General features: G+C 48.6%; 1 protein-coding gene across 12 annotated transcripts in view; it reads right to left on the reverse strand.

Moving 5' to 3' along the window:
* The window catches only part of FHOD3 (formin homology 2 domain containing 3), a 483,564-nt gene that overhangs the window by 163,632 nt on the left and 293,370 nt on the right, over positions 1-26,562 (reverse strand). For all 12 annotated transcript variants that reach the window (XM_008261223.5, XM_089305775.1, XM_002713503.6 and 9 more), the window contains exons 7-9: positions 24,737-24,848; positions 17,865-17,959; positions 9,143-9,286 (exon numbers count right to left, since the gene is read on the reverse strand). In XM_008261223.5, coding sequence (XP_008259445.4) covers positions 9,143-9,286; positions 17,865-17,959; positions 24,737-24,848 — 351 coding nt within the window. The remainder of the gene's footprint in view (positions 1-9,142; positions 9,287-17,864; positions 17,960-24,736; positions 24,849-26,562) is intronic.

The following is a 26,562-nucleotide window of genomic DNA, read 5'->3' on the forward strand; positions in this document are numbered from 1 at the left end:
AGGTAAGGATGTCTCACACACATGATGACCATATCTTTGTCCCACTTAAAATAACTTACTATCCACCAAATATCTAATAATCTGAACACTCCTGATGGGTGTAAAAAACTACGAACATTTGAGTTTATTTAGCATTCTACTCCTGACCACACAGCACCTAGCCCATTTTTTCCATATCCGATGCAGCCCTCTCCAAATTACCATCTCACACCTTTGTAGCTCACACCTACACAAATGGATTCGGAGTTTAGGTAAAGTGGGTGTTGGTGCCAGGAACATGTCAGCACGGACCTGTGCTGATGACAGGCTGGGGCCAACTACAGCAGCATCAGGCCGCCTCTCCTTTCTCTATCCCCTCCCACATGGAGTGCAGGCTTGGTCACGGGACTTGCTTTGGCCAAAAGAACATCCGTAAATACAATGTAAAACATGACGAAAAGTGTTAGGACTCAGCTTTCTGAAACACTGCTGCCATGGGAGAAAGTGTGGGCTACCCTGGGGGAGACTCGGGGCCCAACCAACACCCAGCGCCAGGCCAGGGGAATGCAGCCATCCCAGACCATCCAGCCACCGGATTACTGCAGCCTCATGCAAACCTCCCAGCTGAGCCAGCCCCAAATATCTGGCCCATGGGATCCCGAGCAGAGACTGCTGTTTGTTTTGAAGCAAGAGGTGACTGGTACACATTCTTTTAATTACCTAGGACAAAGAAGGTTCTTCAGAGATGCAATCCATGAACTAGTGACTCCTAAAGTGACAGCAATTCCTTTCCTCTAAAGTCTTCAGCCTTGAGATGTCTTCCCCTTCCAGGAATCACATTCTCAGAACCCAAAGTCAGAGCACATCATCTCACAAAAGACTTATTTCAGCCATTTATGAATTCGAGAAAATCATACGAAGCCATGAAAATGCAAATGAAATGAATTTAATTAAACACAGGCCACATCACCTTTCTGAAGTGCAGTTAGATTACATGAGACTGGGCCTACCCAGCACGGCCAGGACACGTGGCCACCAGACGGCCTCCACGACCAGGAAGAGAAGTCTCCCGGAGCTCTCTGCAGATGCCCAGACACACGGAGACATTGGTGAGAAAACACTGGCTCTGCTCGTGGGCTTTCCTGCTGCCTCTGCATGTAGTGAAGATGGCTGCCTTGTGGCAGTAAATGTTTTTTAATATGCATTAACTTGAAGAAAGAAATAAAAGTCCTGACTGCCTGCTAGCGAAAGCACTCACGTGTCCCCTCGAATGGTGACTCAGGGCATTCGGCCCTTAAGGTAGCTGCTTTCTGAATAAATCGCAACCTTCTGCCAACTCAGCATCAGGCAAACACTTACACAAAACATGTGACATAGAGATCTATGCAAGCCCCGGCTTTCTCTCTACTGGGGCCTGGCGTTAGACAGAGGCATGAGACACATGCCCTGGAGTCACTCAAAGGGACAGACGGGCAGGTGTGTCCTGGGACGGTCAGAGCAGAGGGGTGGCTGCAGGCTAAGTGCTCTCTCGGGGGCCATGGACAGTGTGTGGGGGCCAAGCAGCCGGAGCCCGCTCCTGCTCACCAAGGAGGCTTCCACCAGGAGGATGAAGGAGGAGCTGCAGTTTGTCACCTCTGGAACAGGGAAGACGAATACACTGGGCAAAGACAAGGGAATAAAGGAAGCTCCCCCCCAGGATCTGCCTCTCGTTTTCACCAAACAGGAGGAGCTGAGTGTGGCTGACTCTTCGGGGGTGACTCCAGCCATGGCAGAGATGAGGTATCACTGACCCAAAGGCCACAGACCCTGGAGGACCTTTGGACCGACTCCAGGAATTCTGGCTTCCCCCTGCTGGTCCTGTAAGGATCATGCGTCCCATCACTGCCCCTTGTTTGTTTCCCAGAGTAAGGGGAAGGCCGGAGGTGACCCCCAGGAGGACCAGCCCCATTTCACCTGGAGGGGACTGGGCAGGAGCAGAGGGCAGAGAAGGCCCCCATGGGACGAAGCACCCACAGGAGCCTGGCTCTCCCAGGCCCAGGGCACGTTGCTTTCCCAGGCCCTCGCCCAGCCCCATTTCAACTTCCACGGCTACCACGCTGGACCTCGTGCACTGCTCCTGCCTCCGTCACTGCCTCCGCCAGGCCTTCCTTCCCCCACCGCAGTTCCTCGCCCCACTGCAGCCTGTGTTGTCTCTTGCAAGACATGCTCATGGTCTTGGCTCTGGCTCTGCTCAGGTACTTGGTTGCTGTCTGCCTCCCATTAGAACGTGCACTCCCTCAGGGCAGTGGTCTCGGTCTGCCTCATTCACTGCTGTATCCAGGGCCCGGGACAGTGCCTGGTACACAGCAGGTGCACAATGAAGTTTTGCTGAGTAAACAGATGAATGGACAAACAAATGGATGAGAAGATATTGCAAGAGTCCAGGCAAGAGGCAATGAGAACCAGAGATAAGGTGATGACAATGGGAATGGAGGGGGAAAAATACAGTTTATAGCGATTAGAATTCTCCAGGTGGGGACACAGGAAAGGCAAAGGAGGCCAGGAGAGTTCCAGGCTTGTAACTTCAGAGGCTGTGCTAGCTCTTAAGGTGGAGAAAGGGAGAGAGGGAGCAAGTTTTGGGTATTTTTAGTCAGGGGAGGAAAATAAAGGGTTCATTTGGGGCTGGATGCACTGTATCTCACACATGCACTTTCAGGCTGTGTGAGATACAGTCAGACATCCCCAGCATGTCTGACTTCTACATCTGCACCATATTGGCTCTTAGGGTTCGTGGCTACCTACTTGCCTTAGACTATAGAACAGGGGAAGGGGGTCTTGGGACACAGGGACAGATCTATCTCTGTATTTACAACCTCAGCAGAGTATGAGGACATGTCCAAAAATTCACAGAAAATGGAATTAAAGTTCGTTACTTTGCTGCAAAAAAACAAGCCAACCTCAAATAAATGAATGAACTACAAGAGGAGAAGAAGGCAGAGAGAAAGGCAGGTGCAGAGGCAGGCAGCAATGGGCTTGGGAAGAAAGCTTGGGGTAAACATGTCAGGCCTCAGCTTCCAAGGCTTCCGACCTCACCTGAGCTAAGGCTGAGAGAGGAGGTCTGATTAGGGAACCCCAGCCCTGAATGTGAGGAGCGGGAAAGAGTCTAGGGGAGGAGACCCAGAAGAGCATGAAGACAGGTACCCTGCAGACATCCATGCACAGGGCCACAGGGCGAGAGTGGTCAGGCATTCTCTTATGCTGCTGCTGTAATGCTGTGCCCAAACTGACACAGGAGAAAGGAAGGGGGCGGGGGAGGGAGGGAGGAAGGGGCAGGAATTGCTACAGACCAATCCTACTTATGAATACTGGTGCAAAAATATTACATAAATTGGTCATCAAGCAGAATCACAACAGCACATTTTAAAAATCTAGACAAAGAACAACAAAGTAAACTGAAAGTAAAAGAAGGAAACTATAATGATAAAAGCAAAACAGAAAAGTATCACAAAGCATATTAATCAAAATGATTGGGAAAAATCATCAAAATCAAGAAACTCATAGTTTCTGCAGGAAAGAAAGAAAGGGAGGGGTCACAGACACACACACACACACACACACACACACCCCACAACGGGAAAATAACTACTGAAAGAGAATCAAGAATCAAGCATTAATTAGAGGTTATTTATTAGAGATTATTTTATATCCCGTTGTTAATGAGATCCAGATGAAAGGAATACTTTCCTAGGAAATTATATTAACATTTATCCCAGGAGTGGTAGGAAGCTTTAAACAGACCAATTTCCACAGGAGAGAAAATACACACACACACACACACACACACACACACATATATGTCACCAAGGATCTTCCCTCACTCTCCACACCACACACATATAACACCACATGCCCACAGATTTTCCCACAGGAATTCTAACAATCTAAGACCAGAGAGCAGAATGCCACTTATATTTTCTCTGGGTGTAGAGAAAGAAGACAAACTTCTAAATATTTTTATGAAGAGGAATAACATTTATATAGAAACTTCATCTCTCTCTCCCATCCTTCTACCTTTCCCTCCCCATCCCCCAACCAGAGCCCAACTACAAGAATCCTAGGTAGCAATGCTTGTCATGGCAACAAAACTGCAAACCAGCCGACACCCATTAAGAGCAGAGCAGCAATCGGACTTGCCCCAAACGGTAGAGTTAGAAACGTACCAGGGGATTCCAATTCAATCCCATAAAGGTGGCATGTACCAATGCCATCTCACTAGTCAAAGTGATCAGTTTCAGTTCATAATTGATCATAATGATAGGATTAAGAGTCAAAGGGATCGCATAAACAAGACTAGTGTCTGCTAATACTAACTGATAGAATTAAAAAGGAGAGAACAATCCAACATGGGAAGCGAGATACACAGCAGGCTCATAGAATGGCATATGCCCTAAACAGCACTCTGGCCTCAGAATCAGCCCTTAAGGCATTCGGATCTGGCTGAAGAGCCCATGAGAGTATTTTAAGAATGGAAAGCCAAGACACTCTGGTGGAAAAAAATAAAAAAGGAGAACCTAAATGAAAGATCTCTGCATGTGAGATCCCAGTGGAAAGAACGGGCCATCAAAGAAGGAGGTACCTTTCTCTGAAGGGAGTAGAGAACTTCCACTTTGACTATGACCTTGTGTAAATAAGATCGAAGTTGCCGAACTCAAAAGGTTTCCATAGCCTTGGCAACTCATGATAAGACCCTAGGGTGATTACTGATGCCATAAACAAGAGTGTCAATTTGTTACGTCAACAACAGGAGTCACTGTGCACTTACTCCCCATGTAGGATCTCTGTCCTTAATGTGTTATACAATGTGAATTAATGCTATAACTAGTACTCAAACAGTACTTTACACTGGGTGTTTCTGTGTGTGGGTGCAAACTGTTGAAATCTTTACTTAATATATGCTAAATTGATCTTCTGGATATAAAGATAATTGAAAATGAATCTTGATGTGAATGGAATGGGAAAGGGAGTGGGAGATGGGAGGGTTGCAGGTGGGAGGGAAGTTATGGGGGGAAAAAGCCACTGTAATTCAAAAGCTGTACTTTGGAAATTTATATTAAATAAAAGTTAAAGCAGAGCAGTCAGTTATGACATGGTGTCCTTGGCAATGGAAAAGGACAAACCCGGTCTCCATTTAAGAACAAGGACAGCTCTCAAAATTGTTAAGGGGACACAATGTAGAAGGATCCGATGATATGATTTTGTTTATGAAAACCTTGAGAATGGGCAAAACTAAACACTACGCTGTTTAGGAACAGACTGGGGCATGGAAGGAGCCCAAGCTCTTGTCGTGATGGTCTCACTCCTGTCACAGCAAAGACGATGACCCCGGATCAATGTGTAAATATGGTAATAATGAGACTACTTAATAAATAAACTACGGATGTTTGCTGAGAGTTCCTATTTCTGCGATGCCCTGAGCACGATGTCCCTGGCTAAGGAAGGTTTCTAGTAACTAAACCCAGATGCTATGGGTTTATGAGCCATGACCGTCTAGGCTATGAAGTCGAGCCGCCGTGTGACTGAGTGGGGCTCTCGCTTGGGGACCTGGTCTGTTGTGCCAGGGTGGGGAGCACAGGTCTGACACAAGAGATGAGGACCCAGGAGTCCCAGACCATTCCCTGCCTCTCCTGTACCCTCAGGGTCTATGTTCCTGAAGTTACTTGTACAGCTAGATACTGGGCAAGCTCGCTGGCTGGCCAGCCAGTCCTCTCAGGGAACTCACAGAGTAAGTTATTTTCAGGAGAACTTATGAAGAAAATTTTAAAAAAGAGAATATTGAAGGTACCAGCAGTGGGACCACCTGAGCCACTTCTAAATGGTACCATCTTAGCTCTTACAGCTAGCACATGGGTGTCTTATTGTTCTAGAAAGGACCCACACGTGCTGCATTTGTGAACAGTGTGAAGTTTACCCCAAAATGTTAAGGCAACTTTTGAAACACTGGGCCGGAAGGGGAGGAGGGCAGTGGGGAGGTGGCTTGAGAGGCGGGCAGGCTGGAGAGGAAGTGCGGCCCCGCGGGAAGATCTTTCTAGTCTCTCGGAGTAGGCAGCAAGGCTCCTCTTCAAGATTCTCTCCCAGCTGGTCTGTTAACAGGCAATTCACGGGCACCACGCTCTGTTCTGGACAAGCACTGACCCTGTGGAACTCATCAAAGGTCCTGAGGCAGCAGGGTTTGGGAGATGGGAAATGAGCTCAGGACAGAGGGAGGGAGAGAGGGGAAACAAGCTATCTGTGTAGGCAGAAGCCCATCCTCTGCCTTTATGTCTTCACCCCTCTTCTTTCTCCAGCTTTAGCACAATCACTTTACTCTCACTCTATCTTCTAGGAACCAGGAGAACATACTGCTCCACCACACGCTGGCTTGCAGTGCCACAGGTCAGCAGCAACGAAAAAGCACAAGTCTCGAGTGTACACCCAAGGGAGATTTGACTGGAGGCAGAGATGCCCAGAGCAGAGGCACGGAGGGCTGGCCAGCAGGGCAGCCATGGGGAACCAAACCCAGGTTCACTGGCCTCTCCCCCAAGATCGGACAAGGATAATTCTGCTCTGTTCCTTAGAACCCTTACTTGTAAGAAACAGTGAGTTACATGTCGGTCTCTCCACTTCCGTGCAGTGAGGATCACAAGGCGACCATTCAGCTGAGAAGCACGTCCCCTAGAGCTCTAGTTGTGCTTAAAAATTTGAGTGAAGATTTGCATCCTAACATAAGCTGGGAGAATACTCTACATCTTTAAAAACGGGGGGACTCGTACATATTATTATGGTTCACACACTCAGATGAAATAGTATGCTAATAACTATTAAGCCATAATGATTTAATAACATGAGAAATCTTTCCAACTATTTACTAGTAAACATTAAATATGCAATACTATATATAGAGTACTACCTTCCTGGTTAAGAATATGCTCATTATTCACACACACACACGACTAAAAAAATTAATATACCAATAAAATCATGGGTAATTTTTTCTCTTCTACTTTTGTACATAAAAATACTTTTTGATGTTTTCCAAGTTTCTTCAATTAGTACATATTATTTTCATGGAGGGGGAGAAAAGAAAAAAATTCACTATAATTATGACTGATCCACTCCGCCAGAAGTAGAACAGTGAAACACACAGAATGGGAGAAAATGTCTGCAAACTATTTGTCTGATAAGGATCTAATATCTAGAATATATAATGAATTCTTGGGGCCAGTGCTGAGGCATAGAAAGTTAAGCCATCGCCTTGAGTGCCGGCATCAATTCAAGTCCTGCCTGCTCCACTTCCAATCTGGCTCCCTGGTAATACAGTGGGATATGGCCCATGTGCTTGGGCCCCTGCACCCACGTGGGAGACCTAGAAGAGGTTCCTGACTTCTGATTGGCCCATCTCCAGCCATTTTGGAAGATCTCTCTCTTTCCTTCTATCTCTGCCTTTCAAATAAATTTTTTTTAAAAAAGTTCTTTCAACTCAATAACAGAAAAACAAACCAATTAAAAAACAGGTAAAAGTGTGCACAGACATTTCTCCACAGAAACTATACAAACAGCCATTAAGTACCTGAAAAGATGCCCAACATCATTAATCATCAAGGAAATGCAAATGAAAGCTACAGTAAGATACTACTTTACACCAAGCGAAGTGGCTAAAATAAAAAAGATAATAAGTGCTATTGAGGGTGTGCAGAAATTGGAGCTTCCTAAACTGCTGGTAGGGATGCAAAATGGTGCCACCACTTTGGAGAGCAGCCCGGCACATCCTGAGACAGTTACAGATGGAGTGACCAAGCAACCAGCAAGTGCACTTCTAGGTGAACTCACCCAAGAGAACTGAAAACACAGATACACACATAGACATGTACACAACTGTTCAGAGCAACAACACTCACAATGCCAAGAGGTGAGCAAAAATATTCATCAGTTGGTGACACACAAAACGTGGTATATCCATGCGACAGAATCATAATCACAGAAAGGAATATGGTAGCAACCACGCCACAACATGGGTGAATCCTGGCAACAGGCTCTGAGAAGGCCAGCCGCAACATGGCACTCTGCAGGTGCAACATACAGATCTGACATTGGTTGTCCCTCATGAGCACAGAATTCTGGTAGATCCATGATGTGTGGGAGTTTAGAGAAACTCAAAATACAGGGTAAATGTGTTCACAACCACACGAACAGCGCTGAGAGCTCGGCTTCCACTGGCACCAGATTTGAATGCAGCAGGATGACAACCCGAGGAACCGTATCATATCCTGTCCTAGCCCTCTCCCTTTGCTGTAACAGGCAACCACTTTCACTAAGATGATGACATAATGAAAAGATAGGCCAGCCCCCACCTCCTTTCCCTTCTCGCCCTTTCTGACTCATCAGCAAGTTGAAGGCAGAGTTCATTCATACAATGTACACATGTGAAGACACGGGTTGCATACAGGTTAAAAAGTACCACGTGGGTCTCTTCTGTACAGTCTTCCTGTTGTACTGGTAGGAACACCATACATATGCATGTAGAAGCTACAAAATATGAACTGAGGAATTTTATCAATTCTATGTAGAAGCTAAATGCTCCTATACTTGCATTTTAATTGATCCTACACAAGAAAAACAGTAAAGTCACAGTAATAATTCTCAATTTTAATTTGCCTTTTCTTACCACATTGAATAAATAGCGAATAAAACCTGCAAACCAAGATGAGAGAGACCACAGGAGAAAGTAAAAAGTCACTTTGTATCATCAATGCATTTTTTTCTGGCTTTTTCCACAAATGGCCCTGCAGTTCCAGTTTGCACTGGGTGCTACAGATAATGCAGCTGACCCTGTCTGAAGTTCCTTGGTCACTGGGGAGAAGAAATGTGGCCTCTGTCCACTCTCCCCTCTCACTCTGAACTATGCTGCTGCTCAGAGAATGCAGCATCTTTAAAGTAGAGCAGCGACCAAGCATCCCCTGCGTCCGAGGGGAGCAGGCAGTAGCGTCACTGGAAGGCTTGTTGTCCCCGAGATGCTGATGCAGCAGGCCTGAGGTGGTGGGGTCTGGGAACCTACATTTCCAGCAAGCCCTCGGTGATGCCAGGGTTCCTTCACCACACTCAGGGCCCCAGGCTTCTCTGCACACTGTACACAGGCATGTTCTATTACCTCATAGATATTAAACTGCTCCGCCAAGTCCAAGTCGGTCCCTTTCTTGCTCAAGTGCCTCTGGGACACGGCCGCGATGCCCAGCTCCTCCAGGCAGTCCACCACGTCGTAGAAGGCGTCTTGGTCTGGCAATCCTGATAGCGTCTGGAGGGGGAGGAGAACCAGATACAGAACCATTTGAGGAGACTGACTCCAGGCATGTTCACATGGTAGCAGGGGCCTACAATATGGGACAAAGTCACCTCTTCAGGATGGTAGGCAGGATGGACCCCAGGATACAGGAGCTGTCCCCTCCCCTCCTTGAGGGGTCTCACCTTCAGGTGAGATGACCCTCCCACAATGAGGTTATGTCACAGGACAAAGGGGAAGGCATTCTGCAGGTGTATTTCAGGTTCCCAACAGTCGATTCTGAGTTCATCAAGAAGACTGCCCCATGGAGTGAGCCCTTCAAAGAGGGACTTGGGTCTTCCCTAAGCTCACAGACCAGAAAACAAGCATCCTGTTGGCTCCAGAGAAGCAGCAGCACCATGAGTTCTACAGCTGCCAGGAAATGAATCCTGCCAACAACCACACAGACTTGGAAGAGGACCCCCAGGCCTCAGACAGGACCACAGCTCCAGCTGACACCTTGACTGCAGGCTGGTGAGACTGAACAGAAAGCCCAGCTAACCTGTCCCTGGATTCCCGCCCCACGGGAACTGCAAGATGACAAACGAATGTTGTTTTGTGCCACGCACTGTGTGCTGATGTATTATGCTGCAGTGGACAACTAAGAAGCATAATGATTGCAAAAACTCCCATTGCAATCAGTGTATTAACAACCATGGAATACTAGCAACTAATGATTTCTTTTCATTGAAATTCAGTAGGGTTTCCTCCCAGCCTACGTGTGGGAAACATTAGCAATTTCAAAGCAGCAAGCAGAGGATAAAATAACCCCAGGATGAGAACACTGGCTTCCCTTTTCCATTGTGCCTCTCTTAAAAAAGGAAGGGTGATGTCTCAGACCTCTTGTTTTATGAGTGAGGGACATGAAGACCCAGCAAGAGAAGCAATTTGCCAGAGACAACTGGAAATGACTGAAGACACTGGGATCAAACTCTAGTTTCAGAGTTGCCATTATCCTGGCCTGGAATTAGAAACACTGGTCATTATGCCTTGTTTATTCCCCTGCCTTTGTATTTCTAAGAACACTACATTTATCTAAACATTACTTGAGACACAACACCTTGCCTCAGAAGAACTAAGACCAACACGTTTATAAGGATCATTTTATGTCACCAAATTCTCCAACACTTCTGCCTTGTGGTTATCAACCTAGAAAGAAGATCTCTACTCATAGTCCAAGTAATGTCTTTTTCCTTTGCATGCTAAGCTAAAAGGAAGAAATGCATGCTGCTGTTACTAGAAACTGATGGAAAGTAATTGATGTGGCAGCATAATTACTCAAGGATCTTAATACACACACAAAACAGGAAGTCTTGACTCAGAAGCTGTACTCAACAGGTACCCAGGCTGACGTGGCCACGTGCAGAAGCACATGCAAGTCTGCCAGCATCTGGCGAGGCATCAACATTGTATTACCAGGCCTCTGGTCAACGGAGCTGGCCTCTGCTTCCAGCACCAACAGCAAACTTGGGCGCCTGTTCACAGAATCTTATCATCACAACCAGCTCACCCTTTGGTTTTAGTGAGAATTCTCCAGCTTGTGAAAAAACGAGGGATGGAAATGCCAATTCTCTAACTAGACAGCACCAACAACCGGAGATGCCTCAGCTGTGTTGACCCTGTGTGATGCACAAGTCAGGGAATGTGGACAAGCTGATGATTAGCATAAGAATGAAAACTTTCTTGGGGCTGTGGTATAGCAGGCTGAGCCTCCCCTGTGGCACTGGTATCCCATATGAGTGCTAGTTTGTGTGCCAGCTGCTCCTCTTCTGATCCAGCTCTCTGCTTATAGCCTGGGGAAGCAGTAGAAGATGGCCCAAGTGCTTGGGTCCCTGCACCCTTTCAGAAGACCATGAAGAAGCTCCTGGCTCCTGGCTTTGGATCAGCCCAGCTCCGGCTGTTACAGCAATTTGGGGAGTGAACCAGTGAATGAAAGACCTTACTCTCTGTCTCTCAAATAAATAAACCTTTAATAAGAAAAAGAATCATCATCATCAACACTTTTTCTCCAAGGACTGGGGACCAGCATGCAGCACAGAGAGACCTCTGGGGGTCTCTGCTCCTCTCCATCTCTTCCCCTTTCTCCCTGCTGAGAGCAAACCTCAAGTATTGAGGGATCTAATCCCCAACTCCTTAGCAAGTTCAACCATAAAAGGGAAGGGGACCACTATTCAATAATTAGAAAATTAGATCAACAGAGCTAAACAGACTTGGGCATCTTTGCTCCATAACAGGCCTGGAACCAGGGTTCTTATCCTCTGGTCTCTTCTGCGGCGAGAATGTGGGCTTGAGCTAAGCCTGCACACCAGCACCTTTCACTCACAGCTGGGGAGCGAGGTCTCCCACCACACATGCTGTGCCTTTGTCCACCAGGGCAGGAGGGCTCCACGCACTGGAAACACAGGGCTGCCTACTTTTGACTGATTCTGTAATATGCTCAGCAGGTTTATGCCTGTGCCCACCTGTCTCTGTCCTCTCTTCTTAGGTCTGTCTGTCACCCCTGCCTCTAAGTTACCTGCTTTTGGCAACAGCAACAGCTATGCCACAAAAGTCTGAGAGGCCAACATTTCTCAAGGCCTTCATCCTCAGACATCAGAGATGCTGCCACACCTACGGCTCCCCTGCCCTTCCCTCAACCTCTGTCTGGCCAAGGCCTGTGACGAATGTCTACAGGCAGCTCTCAAAGGGGGAACTCTGTCCTAAGGGACTTTCTCCCCTTCCTATTGGTCAGCTGTTCACTACCTGAGGCAGGCCACTTTACAGATGGATTACAGCTCACAGTTCCGGAGGTACAAGATCTAACAGCATGGCACAGGCTCTGGGGAGGCCCCATGGGCTGCATCACATCATGGTGGGAGCACATGGGTCGGTCTGTGACCATCTGATCTCTCTCCCTCTCTCCCTACCTCCTTCTCTCCCTCCCTCTCTCCCCCCACCCCATATAGCCACTGAGAGTCTATCATGGGGGCTCCACCCTAATGATCTGAGCCAAGCCAATCACTTCCTAGAGCCCTGCCTCTAGATACCGCAATGAATTAATCTCCACTCTCTGCACTATGAAGACTTTGGAGCTCTCTGCTGTGGCCTGGGAGTGCAGTGGAGGATGGCCCAAGTCCTTGGGCCCTGCACCCGCATGGGAGACCAGGAGAGGCACCTGGATCCGGGCTTCGGATTGGTGTGGTGTGCTGGCCGCAGCGGCCATTGCGGGGTGAACCAACGGAAAAAAGGAAGACCTTTCCCTCTGTCTCTCACTGTCCACTCTGCCTGTCAAAAAAAAAAAAAAAAAAAAAGACTTTGGGGACTCAACTCCTGCATGAATTCAGGGGAACAAAATGCAAACACAGCATCCTTCTTGTGTTTTGTTTTTTTTTTTCCCCTGATTCCATCAAAACTTTCCTGTAGGATAAAACCAACTTGGCAAAATGTTCACAGCAGTGTTATTTATGGAAACCCAGAGTCTACACGTCCAAATCTCCTTCCAAAGGAGAACGGACAAATTGTGGTGAATCTCTAGAATGCTACACTCTATGAATCCATTTGACATCCTTCAAAAGAATTACAGTGAGAAGAGAACCAGTCAGTGGTTACTGAAGGTTATGGACAGGTTAGGACATCACTAAAAACGAGTGACATGAGGGAGATCTTGAGGAAGGTGGAACTAGTCGGCAACCTCTTCGTGAACAGGATCCTCATCCCGTACGTGTGTTCAACACATGTAACTACCACTGAAAGAACAAAGTCCACTTACCTGTAGGATAATTAAAACACAATTATAAGGGCAGCATTTGGCACAGTGGTTAAGATGCCACTCGGGTTGTCCACATCCCTTACTGAGTGCCTGGTTCAAGTCCCAGCTACTTTGCTTCCAATCCAGGTTCCTGTTAATGTGTACCCTGGGAGGCAGCAGGTGATGGCCCAAGTACCTAGGTCCCTGTCACCCACATGGGAGACTCAGATGGAACTCCAGGCTCCTGGTTTCAGCCTGGCCTACCCCTGGGGAGTGAACCAGTGGATGGATGATCTATCTGCCTGCTATTCAAAGTAAAAATTGAAATAAATAAAATTTGAGAAAATACATCATAGTAAAAATAAAAACAAAGGCCAATACACAGTGTGATCTCATCCCAGGCCCTAATGAAGCAGTTCCTCTCCCCAGTGGTCCCTGGGTCCTGGCTATTCACTCCCACCATCTAACTCATTCTACTTTACAAGGTGACTGATACCTAAGCCCCTCTAAGATAATCACTGAATGCAACTGGGTCAAGACACAGCATTACAACTTGAGCCTGTAGGGTAAAAAACAGTTAAGATCTACGGATCTCCTGTAGACAAGGAATTGAGGCTGGGAGAGGAGACACAAGGAGTCTGCATGTTGGAAACCACTTTTTTTTTAAAACATCCCTGGTTCTCAAGAGGGCAGACTCGGATCTCAGAAGGTAAGCAGGCTGGAATTCAGTGCCCTTGCTTTGTTTGTCCTGAAAATGTCAATGTTTTAATTCCATGTCATTAAACCGTCTTCTATTTTGTTGAAATCGATACTAGATAGAAACCACCCAACTTGCAATATAATTTCCCAGATTTCAAAGCCTGGATTTTTTTTCCCAAGCCTGTGTTAACATTACTGCTTGTTATTTTGTTTGGTTTGCCAGAGTGTTGTGCTCACTAGGGCAATCAACACTACTCCACTTCCACAAAACAAAACAAACCCTGGGTGAGGGCCCGCGGTAGGCTGACCTCTGGGAGGGGAAGATGACAGGGGAAGGAATGTCCCCCAGGACCTTCCGGGACTTCTGCTGGGCCAGAACTAACATGGATGAGAGAGCACGGCTGGAAGAGAACAAGGAATTCTAGGACGTTAAACGCACAGGAGGCCCAGGAAAGGGTGATGCATGCTGGGTCCTTGCCAGGGTCTGGCCATAGTGCCCATGGGTCTTCACTGACCAATAACATTGGCCAGAGTGAGGATTCACTTCCTGCTAAATCCCGTGTTTTTCAACATCAGTGACTTGCAAAGGACATGAAGTAGATGAAATCAATCTTCAAAATCCAACAGAAAAAACTGTCCCAAATAGCAAAATGAATTCACAGGAATTTGATAATAAAAGTACAATTCTTAGCATCATTCTTCCAAAAAGTGATGCCCATTTCCTACCAGGGCCGGGCGCGAGTTTTCCACGTGCTCATCCACAAATGATATTTTACAAAACACAATCACTGCCATCGTGACCTGGAGGAAATGCCCTGTTTGTTGTACTATGTATTTCTTTTGTTCTTTGTTGGTTTAATGTCATTAATTCATTAATTTTCTACTGAGTTCTTAGCATACTTAGGGTAATATCATTCACTGCCCTATTTTTATTTTTGCAAACAATTTTCCAGTTTGTCACCTATTTTCAGCTATAATTTGGGTCTGCACTTTATAATTTCATGGAATGAAACATTTAAATCTTTTGCTCTGAGTTCTTTTTCAGATTCTATTTTTTTTTTATTTGACAGAGTTAGAGAGAGAGAGAGAGAGAGAGAGGGAGGGAGGGAGGGAGGGAGGGAGGGGGAGGGAGGGAGAGAAAGGTCTTCCTTCCATTGGTTCACCCACCAAATGGCCGCTACGGCCAGGCGCTGTGCCAATCTGAAGTCAGGAGCCAGGTGCTTCCTCCTGGTCTCCCAGGCGGGTGCAGGAGCCCAAGCACTTGGTCCATCCTCCAGTGCCTTCCTGAGCCACAGCAGAGAGCTGGACTGGAAGAGGAGCAGCCAGGACTAGAACCAGTGCCCATATGGGATGCGGGTGCCACAGGCGGAGGATTAGCCAAGTGAGCCACGGCGCCAGCCCCTCAGATTCTATTACTAAAACACCCTTTATCAATCAGAGACCAATTCTTCTTTATTTCTATGGTTTTTTTCTACAGTTTGATTTGTTACATAAGAGTCTTGAATCTGCCTGGGATTTACATTTTTTAAGATTTATTTATTTACTTATTTTAAAGTCAGAGTGATGGAGAGGGAGTGGGAGGGAGAAGGAGAGGGATGAGAGGAAAGGGAGGAGAGAGAGAAGGAGAAGAGGGAGGAAGCAGAGGGAGAGGGAGGGATAGAGGGAGAATCTTCCACCTGCTGTTCACTCTCCAGATGACTACAACAGGTATGGCTGGGCCAGGCTGAAACCAGGAGACTGCAACTCCACCCAGGTCTCTCAAATGGGTGTCAGGGACCCAAGGATTTAATCCATCAACTGCTTCCTCCCAGGGTGCACATTAGCACAAATCTGGATCAGAAGTACAGTGGGGCTGGCCTTGTGGCATAGCACATAGGACACTGCCTGCAGTGCCAGCATCCCATATGGGTACCGGTTTGAGTCTCAATTGATCCACTTCCAATCCTGAGCCCTGCTAATGTGCCTGGAGAAAGCAGTGAAGGATAGCTCAAGTCACTGGGCCCCTACATCCATGTGGGAGACCCAGATGAAGCTCCTGGATTGGGCTTAGCCAAACCCTAGCTATTGCAGTCATGTGGGAATTGAACCAGCAGTAGGAAGATCTCTATTTCTCTCTGGATTTCAAATAAAACTCTCTTAACTCTGTCTTTCAAATAAAATAAATCTTTAAAATAATTTTTAAAAAGAAGTAAAGCATCCAGGACTGCAACTGGCACTCCAATATGGGAGGCGGACGTCCCAAACAGTGGCTTAACCTGCTGCACCAAAATGTCCACCCCTATCTAGAAATTACTGTGCAAAAGGTTCGAGTAAACCCTTGGTTATTCCTCTCTTGTCATCAGTGAAGATATCCTGTCCCATGGCCATCGACTGTGGGCAAGTGGTGTGTATGAGGTCTGTGCCTGGGCGTCTGCTCCAGGCATCTCTCTGCTGAAGAGCAAGCCAGATCCCACTGTTTCAATCCTGGAAGCGTGCACATTTTACCATCTAACAGGAGAACTTGTCCCTGAGAATTCTACTGCTTTCTACAAATGTGCTTCCAGGTTGCCAGGGGAAATGCTTCTCCAATTCTGTTTCAGGAAGGGATTCTGGGTCTTTCTGAAGCCTCCACCACCATTGCAGGTAGTCCCTAAGGCTCACATCCAGCAGCCTGGGGGGTACAGGGAAGGGTGGCTGATGTGGGTCCTGTGCTCTAAGACAAGAAAACCTGAATGCGGGCACTCCAGTCCCAAGACAAGGCCTGAACCAGGTCAATATGGGAGCCATCGCCACAGAGCCACGTCTGGGGACAGGCACCGAGGATGGCTACTGCCCCATGGGTAGTAACCAGAGGGACATGATGGAATGGGAGCGCCAAAGGAGAGTCACCATCAGATAAGGAGATGGGCCCCGTCTCCCAGGAGCCTTAGTCGGCTCAGCAGTCAGAATGCGGCTCATAGAACATGAGCACCTTGCTTCTTGGCTTGTGAACGATGGTATTTCCTTAGAGTAAAGCTTGCTCATTTATGTCTTTAAGGAAGAGTGGCTTCAAGATGATGACATCTTGATGGGAAGAAGTGGACATAAAACTCACACCTTCCTGGAAGTTTCACAAGAAAAGACCAAGCATGAAAGCACGCAGACACCCCCAGGCACCAGCCGTGGTGCGCACCTGCGTGCACACATAGCCTTGGCGTGACGTAAGTGGTTGCTCCCATGGAGACGTAGGCTGCAGCTGTGGTTCCAGACGCCACGACGGCAGTCCACACAGCGTGGCTCTCAGGGCAATCTAAAGATTTTCACGTTCTCTTAGCTCCCCACAGCTGCTGTAACTCAGTCCTACACACACCATGGCTTAAAGACACAGAAATGCACAGTGGGGAGATTGCAAGTCTGATACGAAGGGGTTGGCAGCACCTTGCTCTCTCTGAAGGCTCTCTGGGATGATGGCTCCATGCCTCACCCTAGCAGCTGCTGGCAATCCTTGGTGTTCCTGTAGACAACTCATTCCAGTCTCCACCGCCAGCATCCCAGACTGCCCTCCTTGCATGCACTTGTTCACATCATCTCCCTCGCTATCTGTCTTCTCCCCAACTTCGAAAAATTTACTCATTTATTTAAAAGGCAGAGTGACAAAGAGGGAGAAAGAGGGAAAAGGAGGGAGGGAGGGAGGAAGGGAGAAAGAGGGAGGGATGGAGGAAGGGAGAAAACGAATCTTCCATTTGCTGCTTTACTCCCCATGGCCACAACAGCCAGGGCTGGGCCAGGCTGAATCCAGGAGCCTAGAACTCCATCCAGGTCTCCCATATGGATGGCAGGGACCCAAGTACTTGGGTCATCATCCACTGCTGTCCCAGGTGCATTAGCAGGGAGCTGCATTGGAAGTGGAGCAGCCAGGGCTAGAACTGGCACTCTGATGTGGGATGCCAGCATCCCAAGTGGTGGCTCTACCTGCTGAACCACCAACACTGGCCCCATCTTCTCTCTTCTGAATTCATACTCAGAGCCTTCCCTTCAGCAACTTCATTTATCTTAATTGGAAAGAAGACGCTATTTCCCAATAAGGTCATGTTCACAAGTACCACAGGTTAAGAGTGGAATACATCCTTCGGGGTAACACAATTCAAACCCTAACACACATCAACCAACCTTGTTCACTAAAGTCATTGCATAAACCAGCAGCTCTGTGTCAACTCCATCCTTCTCCTCCAGGATTTCCATGATATTTGTCCAGGGTTTGACACCTGTGAGTGAAGCAAAAACATCAGTAAAAACAGCAATTCGACAACACTCCTTATCTAACTCACATCCTAGTTTAAGGACTGATCGTCCAGTAAGGGCAGTGTCTTCCACTCATAAAATCTCCAAACGTGACATTATCCACAGGGTAGACTTGAGCACACTTCTCATCAAGAACACTCCCTAGTAGGCAATGCATTAAGAATGCTCCAGAAAGTCCTTGGTCAGCAGCCCAGCCCGTCAGAACCGAGCAACCATCCACGACCCTTTTCTAACACTCTTTACAAAGACACACCTCTTTGCCTGGTCACATTATTTTCTTGCTGATTTTTATCAAACTACATTGAAGGACAGTGCAATTGTTCTTCAAACCCCAGCAAAGCAACCCTTCTTCTCCTCAAGACAGTCCATGTGGTCACAATGCCTGGGACCTCACTGTCCAGGTGCCCTTTAAGAGCTCTGAGTGCTTCTGTTGGTGCTTGTAACAGGGGCAGCTTCTATCATTCACACCTGACACCAAACCTCAGCACAAAACATGCATTCTAAGGAGTCACCACAATCGGTTAAGAGGGGAAGGCATTCAACTTAAGAACTGCCAGTGGTGCTGGCGGATCCCAAACTGCTTCCTGGTTGCTGACTTTGGAGCCGAAGATGCTCCATGGGTTCTGGGCAAGGAAAGGCCAGGAAGCAGAGGCAGGCAGCCCAGAGAGAAGGCAGGGGCCAGACAGCATGCATGCCCCCCCCACACACACAGATGCACACACACACGTGTGCCCCATCTAATCCTCTGATAAACACACACACAGGCTAAGCGGAACTGAAAAACGCCTGCTTCAGCTGTGAGCTCTGAGTCTCACACCACCACTGAGGATTTTAAGTCAGGACACCTGTGTATGTTTCTGCATTGTTGTGCGGAAGAAGCACAATCACCTTCCTTTGTTCTGTGACTGAAAACGGGGACTACTTAGAAGACTGAAGGAGAGGAAGAGCTGGGCCCCACGCTAAGAGCTCTGGCAGGGATAGGGGTGGACCTGCGTGAAAGACCAGCACTTGGCACTTCCCTAGGAGCTGCTTAGAACAGCAAGGTCACTTCTTAAAGGTCACGGAAAATGGGTGCCATGAGGAAGTCGTGCATGGATCTCAAAAACTTTGGCACCAAAAGGAACTTAGTCTTAAATTCCATATTCCATGAGCTTTCTGAAGCATGCTCGTAAGAGGGTCCAGCTCACTCTTCCCTCTCCACCTTTGCCAGCTCCAGAGACGGACAAGGACAGGGAGGTGGGGAAGGGTTGGGGGAGGGAGAAGGAAAGGAGAGACAGAGTTTGCATGCTGGGGGCAAGGGGTTCCTGTAGTGAAACCATAAACCATATGATCCCGCCCTTATGTAACAAGGAAAGAACCTGGGCCCCCAAGCAGTGAAGGCAGGTGCAGGCGGTGCACCTGTTAGTTGGGGTGACAGTACCAGAGGTGTCACTGGATAAGCGCTTGCCTGCTTACCTTAACACTAATGGGGTACACCAGAAGACAATACCTCATTTAATCATCACATCTCTCTCCAACTCCACGCCCCTCCCCCACGGCATTGTTTTATAGGCTTGAGAGCCTGTTTTTTCTGATATTTGCAAGCACACACATTTGCTCAAATAGTTGCCAAATAAACGAGCTAGATATAAAAATGCTTAACATTATGTCTGCTACATGACAGACACACAAATGTCAGTTATTGTAATTGCGATAGTGGTGGTTGGTGGTGACACCCAGCCTGCTCCACTCACCAAACCACAGAGTCTCTCTCTCAAGCCAGAATAAGACACACACAGAATAAACTGCTCCACACTTTCCCCCTCTTACTGTCCAAACTAGGTCTCTGCATTAAATCCAAGGGAAAATAAGAGGCTTTGCACAGTGCTGAGTATCTGAGTGGGTCCAACACTCAAACAGGAGTGCAGCCGGCATGCTCCACGTCTTTCCGCATCATGGATATACGCACTCAACACAGAGCACCCGGTCATGAACAACAGTGGGAGCACAGCTTGAGTTCTGCTGCCCCCTAACTAGCACCATGCTTTGCAGGTTCTTCAAGGAACGGACATTCTCTAGCAGGAGTCAGACAGATGGGATCCCATGAAGGCACAGCTGGGGGGCTGGCGCTGTACTGTAGTGTGTAAAGCTGCCGCCTACAATGACAGCATCCCGTATGGGTGTCAGTTCGAGTCCCGGCTGCTCTACTTCTGATCCAGCTCTCTGCTGTGGCCTGGGAAAGCAGTAGAAGATGGCCCAAGTCCTTAGGCCCCTCACCCACGTGGGAGATCAGGAAGAAGCTCCTGGCTCTGCATCAGCACAGCTCCAGCCATTGTGGCCCACTGGAGAGTGAACCAGCGGATGGAAGATCTCTCTCTCTCTCTCTGCCTCTGCCTCTGCCTCTCCTTCTCTCTCTGTAACTCTTTCAAGTAAATAAACAAATTTTTTAAAAAAGCCCACTGGATTTGTTTCATGTTAATCATTTGTGATACATATGCTTAAGGATTATGTCCTATCTCAGCACCTGACATTCAAAAGAAAAATGGAAGTTCTTCAAAGGCTGTGTGAGGGGAGGGCCTTGTGGCACAGCAGGTTGAGCCACCGCCTATGACACCAGCATCCCGAGATGGGAACACGGATTCAAGCCCTGGCTGCTCTGCTTCTGATCCAGCGCCCTGCTAATGCATCTGGGAAAGCAGAAGATGGCCCAAGTGCTTGAGCCCCTGCCACCCACATGGGAGAGCTGGATAGAGTTCCAGGCACGTGGCTTTGGCTCAGCCCAGCTCCAGTTGTTGCAGCTATTTGAGGAGTGCACAGTGGATAGCTCTCTCCATCTCCCTTATTTTAAAAAGCTGTGAATGAAATTAGTAGCACTCAAGATTTATGACTGAAACTTCCAAATGAATTGCCGGGTCTGCTCACTCGCCGTGCTCCCTGTGGAACAGGCATACCTGGCCAGTCAGAAGGAAGTCCCCGGCCTGGGGAGCAGAGTGCTCTCTACCAGTTTCCTCTGGATCCTCCCAGGGAAAGCATCTAAGGGAGGTTCTCTCAAGGGCTTTCAGGAGTGCCTCTGCCTTCCTCTCTTCCTGCCAGACCTGCCCACCAGGAAGGGACAATGGCTTGAAGATGCACACACAAGAGAAGACGACCCTGCAGGCTGGGCAGTCAGATGCAATCCTGTGCCTGCGCCTGAGACTCCCTCAAACCACCTTTGAATTCAAGTCCTTGAGCCACAATCCAGTTGCAGGGGTCAAACAGTACACTTTAAGCCTTCATTTATTCATAAATGTTGATGGCTTCCTAACACAGACTCGGGTCCCTTCAGCTTTCACTCCTGTTCTGGGTCACAGAAGCCACCACCTACACTGCAGAAGGGACCCCTGGGCAAATCGTGGCGCTGCCTGGGCACATGTGATGTTTACAGAGCAATCAGGCCTGAGACAACTACTCGCTTAGGGTGGCAGTGCTTCTGGAAGACTTGAAGTCGGCTGGCTGCACATGCTGCTTCCTTAAATCTGACGGATTTCGGCACCCAAAAGAAACCTTCTCTACTGAAGAGAGAAAGACAATTGTCTATACTTTAACATGCCCATTGATCCCACACCTCAGAGTCCAAAGCCACTGTGAGGAGTACGATTGGGGGTTTACTTATACACTTGTGCATAAACGGGCAAGCATGGGTACCCTCGGCCACCTAGGGCTCCTCCGTCTGCCCTCCCACCAGGGGACAGGGAACTGGCAAGCTGATTTTTTCAATTAATTGATTCCAAAGGCAGAGTTACAGAGAGAAAGAGGCAGACACAGAGGCAGAGACAGAGGCAGAGAGAGAGGTCTTCCATCCGCTGGATTACTCCCGAGATGGCCACAAGGCTGGAGCTGCACTGATCTGAAGCCAGGAGCTTCTTCCAGGTCTCTCACACTGGTGCAGGAGCCCAAGGAAGGACTTGGGCTATCTTCTACTGCTTTCCCAGGCCATAGCAGAGAGCTGGATCAGAAGTACAGCAGCCAGGACTTGAACCAGTGCCCACATGGGATGCCAGCACTGCAGGCAGCCACTTCACCAGCTGCACCACAGTGCTGGCCCCTGAGAAGCTGCTCTTAAAGCCGCTGGGTGGAAACACACCTGGGCCTCACAACATTCCCTGCAGAACGCCAGGACCTATTTACATGTTCAGAGCCATCACAGAATTCTGGAGCAATCTCACTAGCAGTAAAATCAGATGATGTTATATGTGTGCTTGCTTCACAAAATCACAGCCAAGACCACACACAGTCACAAAGACACACACCACTGAAATGCATGTGATGAGCCACTTCTGAGTTTTTCCAATAGCACTATGCCTTTATTTTTCCCTCTCAGCTGTTAGTGCTCAACAGCAGACAGAGGATAGCAGTTGCAAAAGGTTTTTTTTTTTCTTTTGACAGGCAGAGTTAGTGAGAGTGAGAGTGAGAGAGAGAGAGAGTGAGAGAGTGAGAGAGTGAGAGTGAGAGAGAAAGGTCTTCCTTCCGTTGGTTCACGCCACAAATGGCTGCTATGACCAGCACACCATGCCGATCTGAAGCCAGGAGCCAGGTGCTTCCCCCTGGTCTCCCATGCAGGTGCAGGGCCCAAGCATTTGGGCCATCCTCCACTGCACTCCTGGGCCACAGCAGAGAGCTGGCCTGGAAGAGGGGCAACCGGGACTAGAACCCGGTGTGCCGGCGCCTCAGGCAGAGGATTAGCCTAGTGATCCACAGCACCGGCCATTTGCAAAAGGTTTAAAAACATTTACAGGCAAAAATCATGGAACTGAGAAAATAATCTGTTAGCTGCCTTAAGTTTTGCTAACTGGTAAAAGATGGGCCGTGCCTTGTCTTGGTGGAGAGTCTCTGAGCTGTGGATGTGGTCTTAACATGGGGTTCATCTCAGGATGATTCCTCCACCCTTTCCCCAACTGTGAGGTCCAGGAAAGGCTGGACCATCTGAGCTCCTAGCTCAGCTAAGCCAAAGGAGAACCCCCAGTCATGAGAAGGCTGCCCTTTCCAACACAGACCATAGGTGATCTGCTGTTTAGGACAGGATGTGGAAGAGCCCATGAGTTGTCCTAAAGTAACCCCAGAGTTGGGGAGGGGATGGGGAGGAGGGGCAAATATGGATCCTTCAAGGATGAATGAATGAAGCTGCGTTACTGTTTTCCAAAACTCCCACCTTTAGCTTTTAACTTAGTGGCGCTGGAAAAACCAGACCTGGTTTCTGAGTCAATCAGAATCCTGAAGGATTTTCAGCTGCCCACACCATGGGATCTTGGTCATGAGGGTCTTCACATCTGGCACCAGATGGTAACATGCGGCCTCAGAAATGCGCCCTATTTGGAGAGCTACCTTCCAGACACACACCCGCTGATTGTGCACAAGTGGCTTGGACCAGAGGGTCCTCGTTTCCTCCTGGCTGTTGCCTCTCTGCAGATGCGAATGCACATCAGTGTCCATGCGCACACGCACGCACACACACACACGCACCCCTAACTCCAAGGAAATACACCGACATGTTTATACTGGTTTTTCCAAATTTTCAACTGTTACCATCACAGGAGAAAAAAAAAAAGATACCAAGTTTTTGCCCTTATTTGAGTCCTTGTGACAAGGGTGATACAGGTTGAGTGTCCCTTATCCAAAATACTTAGGATCAGAAGTGTTTCAGACTTTGGTGTTTTCAAATTTGGAACTATTGGCATAGGTGATTTCAGTGACTGAACAAATCTAATGTGAAAATCGGAAATCCAAAATACTCTAAAATGCAGCAGGAGCATCACATCAGGGATTCTCAAACTTGAATAATCCTGGGTCTTACTAGGGAGGAGAACAAACACCCCACCACCACCACCACCGCCACCGCCACCACCACACACACACACACACACACACATACAGCATTTTTGTTTCAGGTTTCACTACAGGGGACAGAGCATGCTCCACACCAATACAGACCAAAAGCCCATTCTTTACCAGGTGCTTATGGCTACCTGCCTGCTCTGGGTTACATCGTGGGGCTAGGACACCAAGCTGAGACAGAGAGATCTGCCTTAGAGCAAGGTACGCCCCCTTGGAGACAGAGATAGCAATGACAGCAACACATCAGACAGGAGGGACACAAGGGGGCTTTGAGAGCACATGACCAAGGTAGGGATGGATGGTGCAGACCAGGTGGATGATGGGAGTGGCAGGTACACACAGCCTAGACTTTCTGCTGTAGGCACTAGAGAGTCACTAGTAGGTTGAGGTGGGGAAGGTGATGACCAGATTTGTGTTTCAGAGGGATCTTTCAAAGACGCTTGAGGTGGCAAGGGACACCAGGTAAGAGAGATGGGGAGGGTTTGGAGTAAGGTAGGGTCATGGGAGGAAGGATGGGAGAAGTTTCAGGGAATACCTGGGGCCAGGATCAAGGAAGCACCTGAGAGGAGAGGAGAGGAAGCAGGCATGGCGACCCCTGACAAGGGAATACAGGAGAGGGGACTGGCAGGAGGCAGAAGCCAGGTGGAGAACATAGACTGGCTCCCATCCGGCCTGTCCTGGGAGAGCCCAAGAGGGCTTGAATTCATGGTCAACCACATTCCGGCTCTCATCTCCTTACACTGGTTATCCTAAAAACTGTTTCTTCCAGTGGGACATCCACACATAAGGAATTCCGCTGATTCTTCATCCTGCTTCAAGCCTGTGAAAGGTAGACACCTCCCTACATCCCACATTTCCACCTACCTGGACGGTGGGGCAGAGCTACTCACCTCTTTTTGTGTCCACCACAGAGACAGCCTGAATGAGGAGAGGCGCATTGGACTCCGAGTACTCCACGAAGACCAGCAGCAGCTTAAGGGCTGTCTTCACCACCAGGCGGAACTGGGCAGAGAAGATGAACGCGTCACAGGGCGGCAGACACAGCCCGGAGCACCCGCGAGCACCGTGCACCTGTGCTCGCTGGGCCTCACTCTCTTCCCCACTACGTGACTCCTGTATTTGGTAGATCCTCCCCGGTCCTTCTCTGCAGAAGGCAGGAGCTAGCATTATCCCCATTGTGCAGATGAGGAAATCAATGCACGGTGTACCCAGCCCAGAAGCACACAGCCAGCAAGAAACAGAACTAGTCTGAACCCCTCCTGGAAGTCTCTCAACAAATGAAGTAATGTTTGCCTCATGGGTTACTTCACTTTATCCCAGCTACACCACTGTGAGGTAGGAATGGTCACAGCTCCCACTTTCCTGATGAAGAAGCAGGCACAGCAGTCTACCTCTCCCCGACGCCAGCAGGCACTTCCAACCCAGTGTGGCCAAGACAAATCTCCCTCCTTTCATTCATGTCCACTTCATTCCATCTGCTACCCCCGGCCTGTTCCCTCCACAGCCAGCACCTCAGAAGGAGACACTGCCACCTGCTGAGGGGTTAGTGGAAGTCACCTGTGCATCTCTCACCTCCTCCCCAGAGTCCACCCACGAGTGCTGCTGCAGCAACCTTCAAGACCCTCCATCTCCCTCCATACCCAGGACCACCAGAAGCTCCTATGCCCCAACCTGGTACCTCTAAAGTCCAGTCCCTAAACCATAGCCAGAGTGGCCACTGCTCCCCATCACACCTGGGGTAAAAGCTGCTCCTGCAGGTTGTGTGTCCTGGCTTTGGCCAGCCTCTCTGCCTCCCCTCCTGCCACTCCCATTCCTGCCCAACCTGCTGCAACCATGCACTCCTCCGTTGTGTCACTGTATGTTTCTCACACATCGAAGCTTATTCATGATCCAGGGCCTGCCCAGTGGCTGTTCCCTCTGTCTGGAATCTGCCTGACTCTGCCATCCCAGCAAGGGCCTCTCTTATGCTCAGGTCAGAGAATCATCCCTCACAGAAAATGCCTCTCCCAGCAATTCCATCTGTAGGAGACCTTGGCTATGGTCACATAGCCATTTTATTCTCTTCACAGCCTTTCCTGAAACTGCCAAGTCACCCCAGTGTCAGCATGGAACTGGTTCTAGAAGCCCCTGTGGATACCACAACCTGCAGATGATCAAGCCCCTTATATAAAGGGCAAAGCATTTGCATGCAACCTGTGTATATCTTTCCAGATACTCTAAATCATGCCTAGGTTACTTACAATAGTTAATACAGTACAAATACTGCACAAACACTTGTTATATGGTGTGGTTTAGGGAATGATGACCCAAAAAATCCCTATGTGTATAGAGCAGGCAATTTTTTTTTCTTGACAGGCAGAGTGGACAGTGGGAGAGAGAGACAGAGAAAAAGGTCTTCCTTTGCCGTTGGTTCACCCTCCAATGGCCGCCGCGGCCGGCGCACTGCAGCCGGCGCACCGCGCTGATCCAATGGCAGGAGCCAGGTGCTTATCCTGGTCTCCCAAGGGGTGCAGGGCCCAAGCACTTGGGCCATCCTCCACTGCACTCCCTGGCCACAGCAGAGAGCTGGCCTGGAAGAGGGGCAACCGGGACAGAATCTGGCACCCGGACCGGGACTAGAACCCGGTGTGCCGGCGCCGCAAGGCAGAGGATTAGCCTAGTGAGCTGCGGCGCCGGCTTAGAGCAGGCAATTTTTAATATGCTCAATCTGCAGCTG

The sequence above is a fragment of the Oryctolagus cuniculus genome, chromosome 10 (genome assembly GCF_051225735.1).
Source record: "Oryctolagus cuniculus isolate XC-2025 breed Fujian yellow rabbit chromosome 10, ASM5122573v1, whole genome shotgun sequence".
Classification (NCBI taxonomy): Eukaryota; Metazoa; Chordata; class Mammalia; order Lagomorpha; family Leporidae; genus Oryctolagus; species Oryctolagus cuniculus.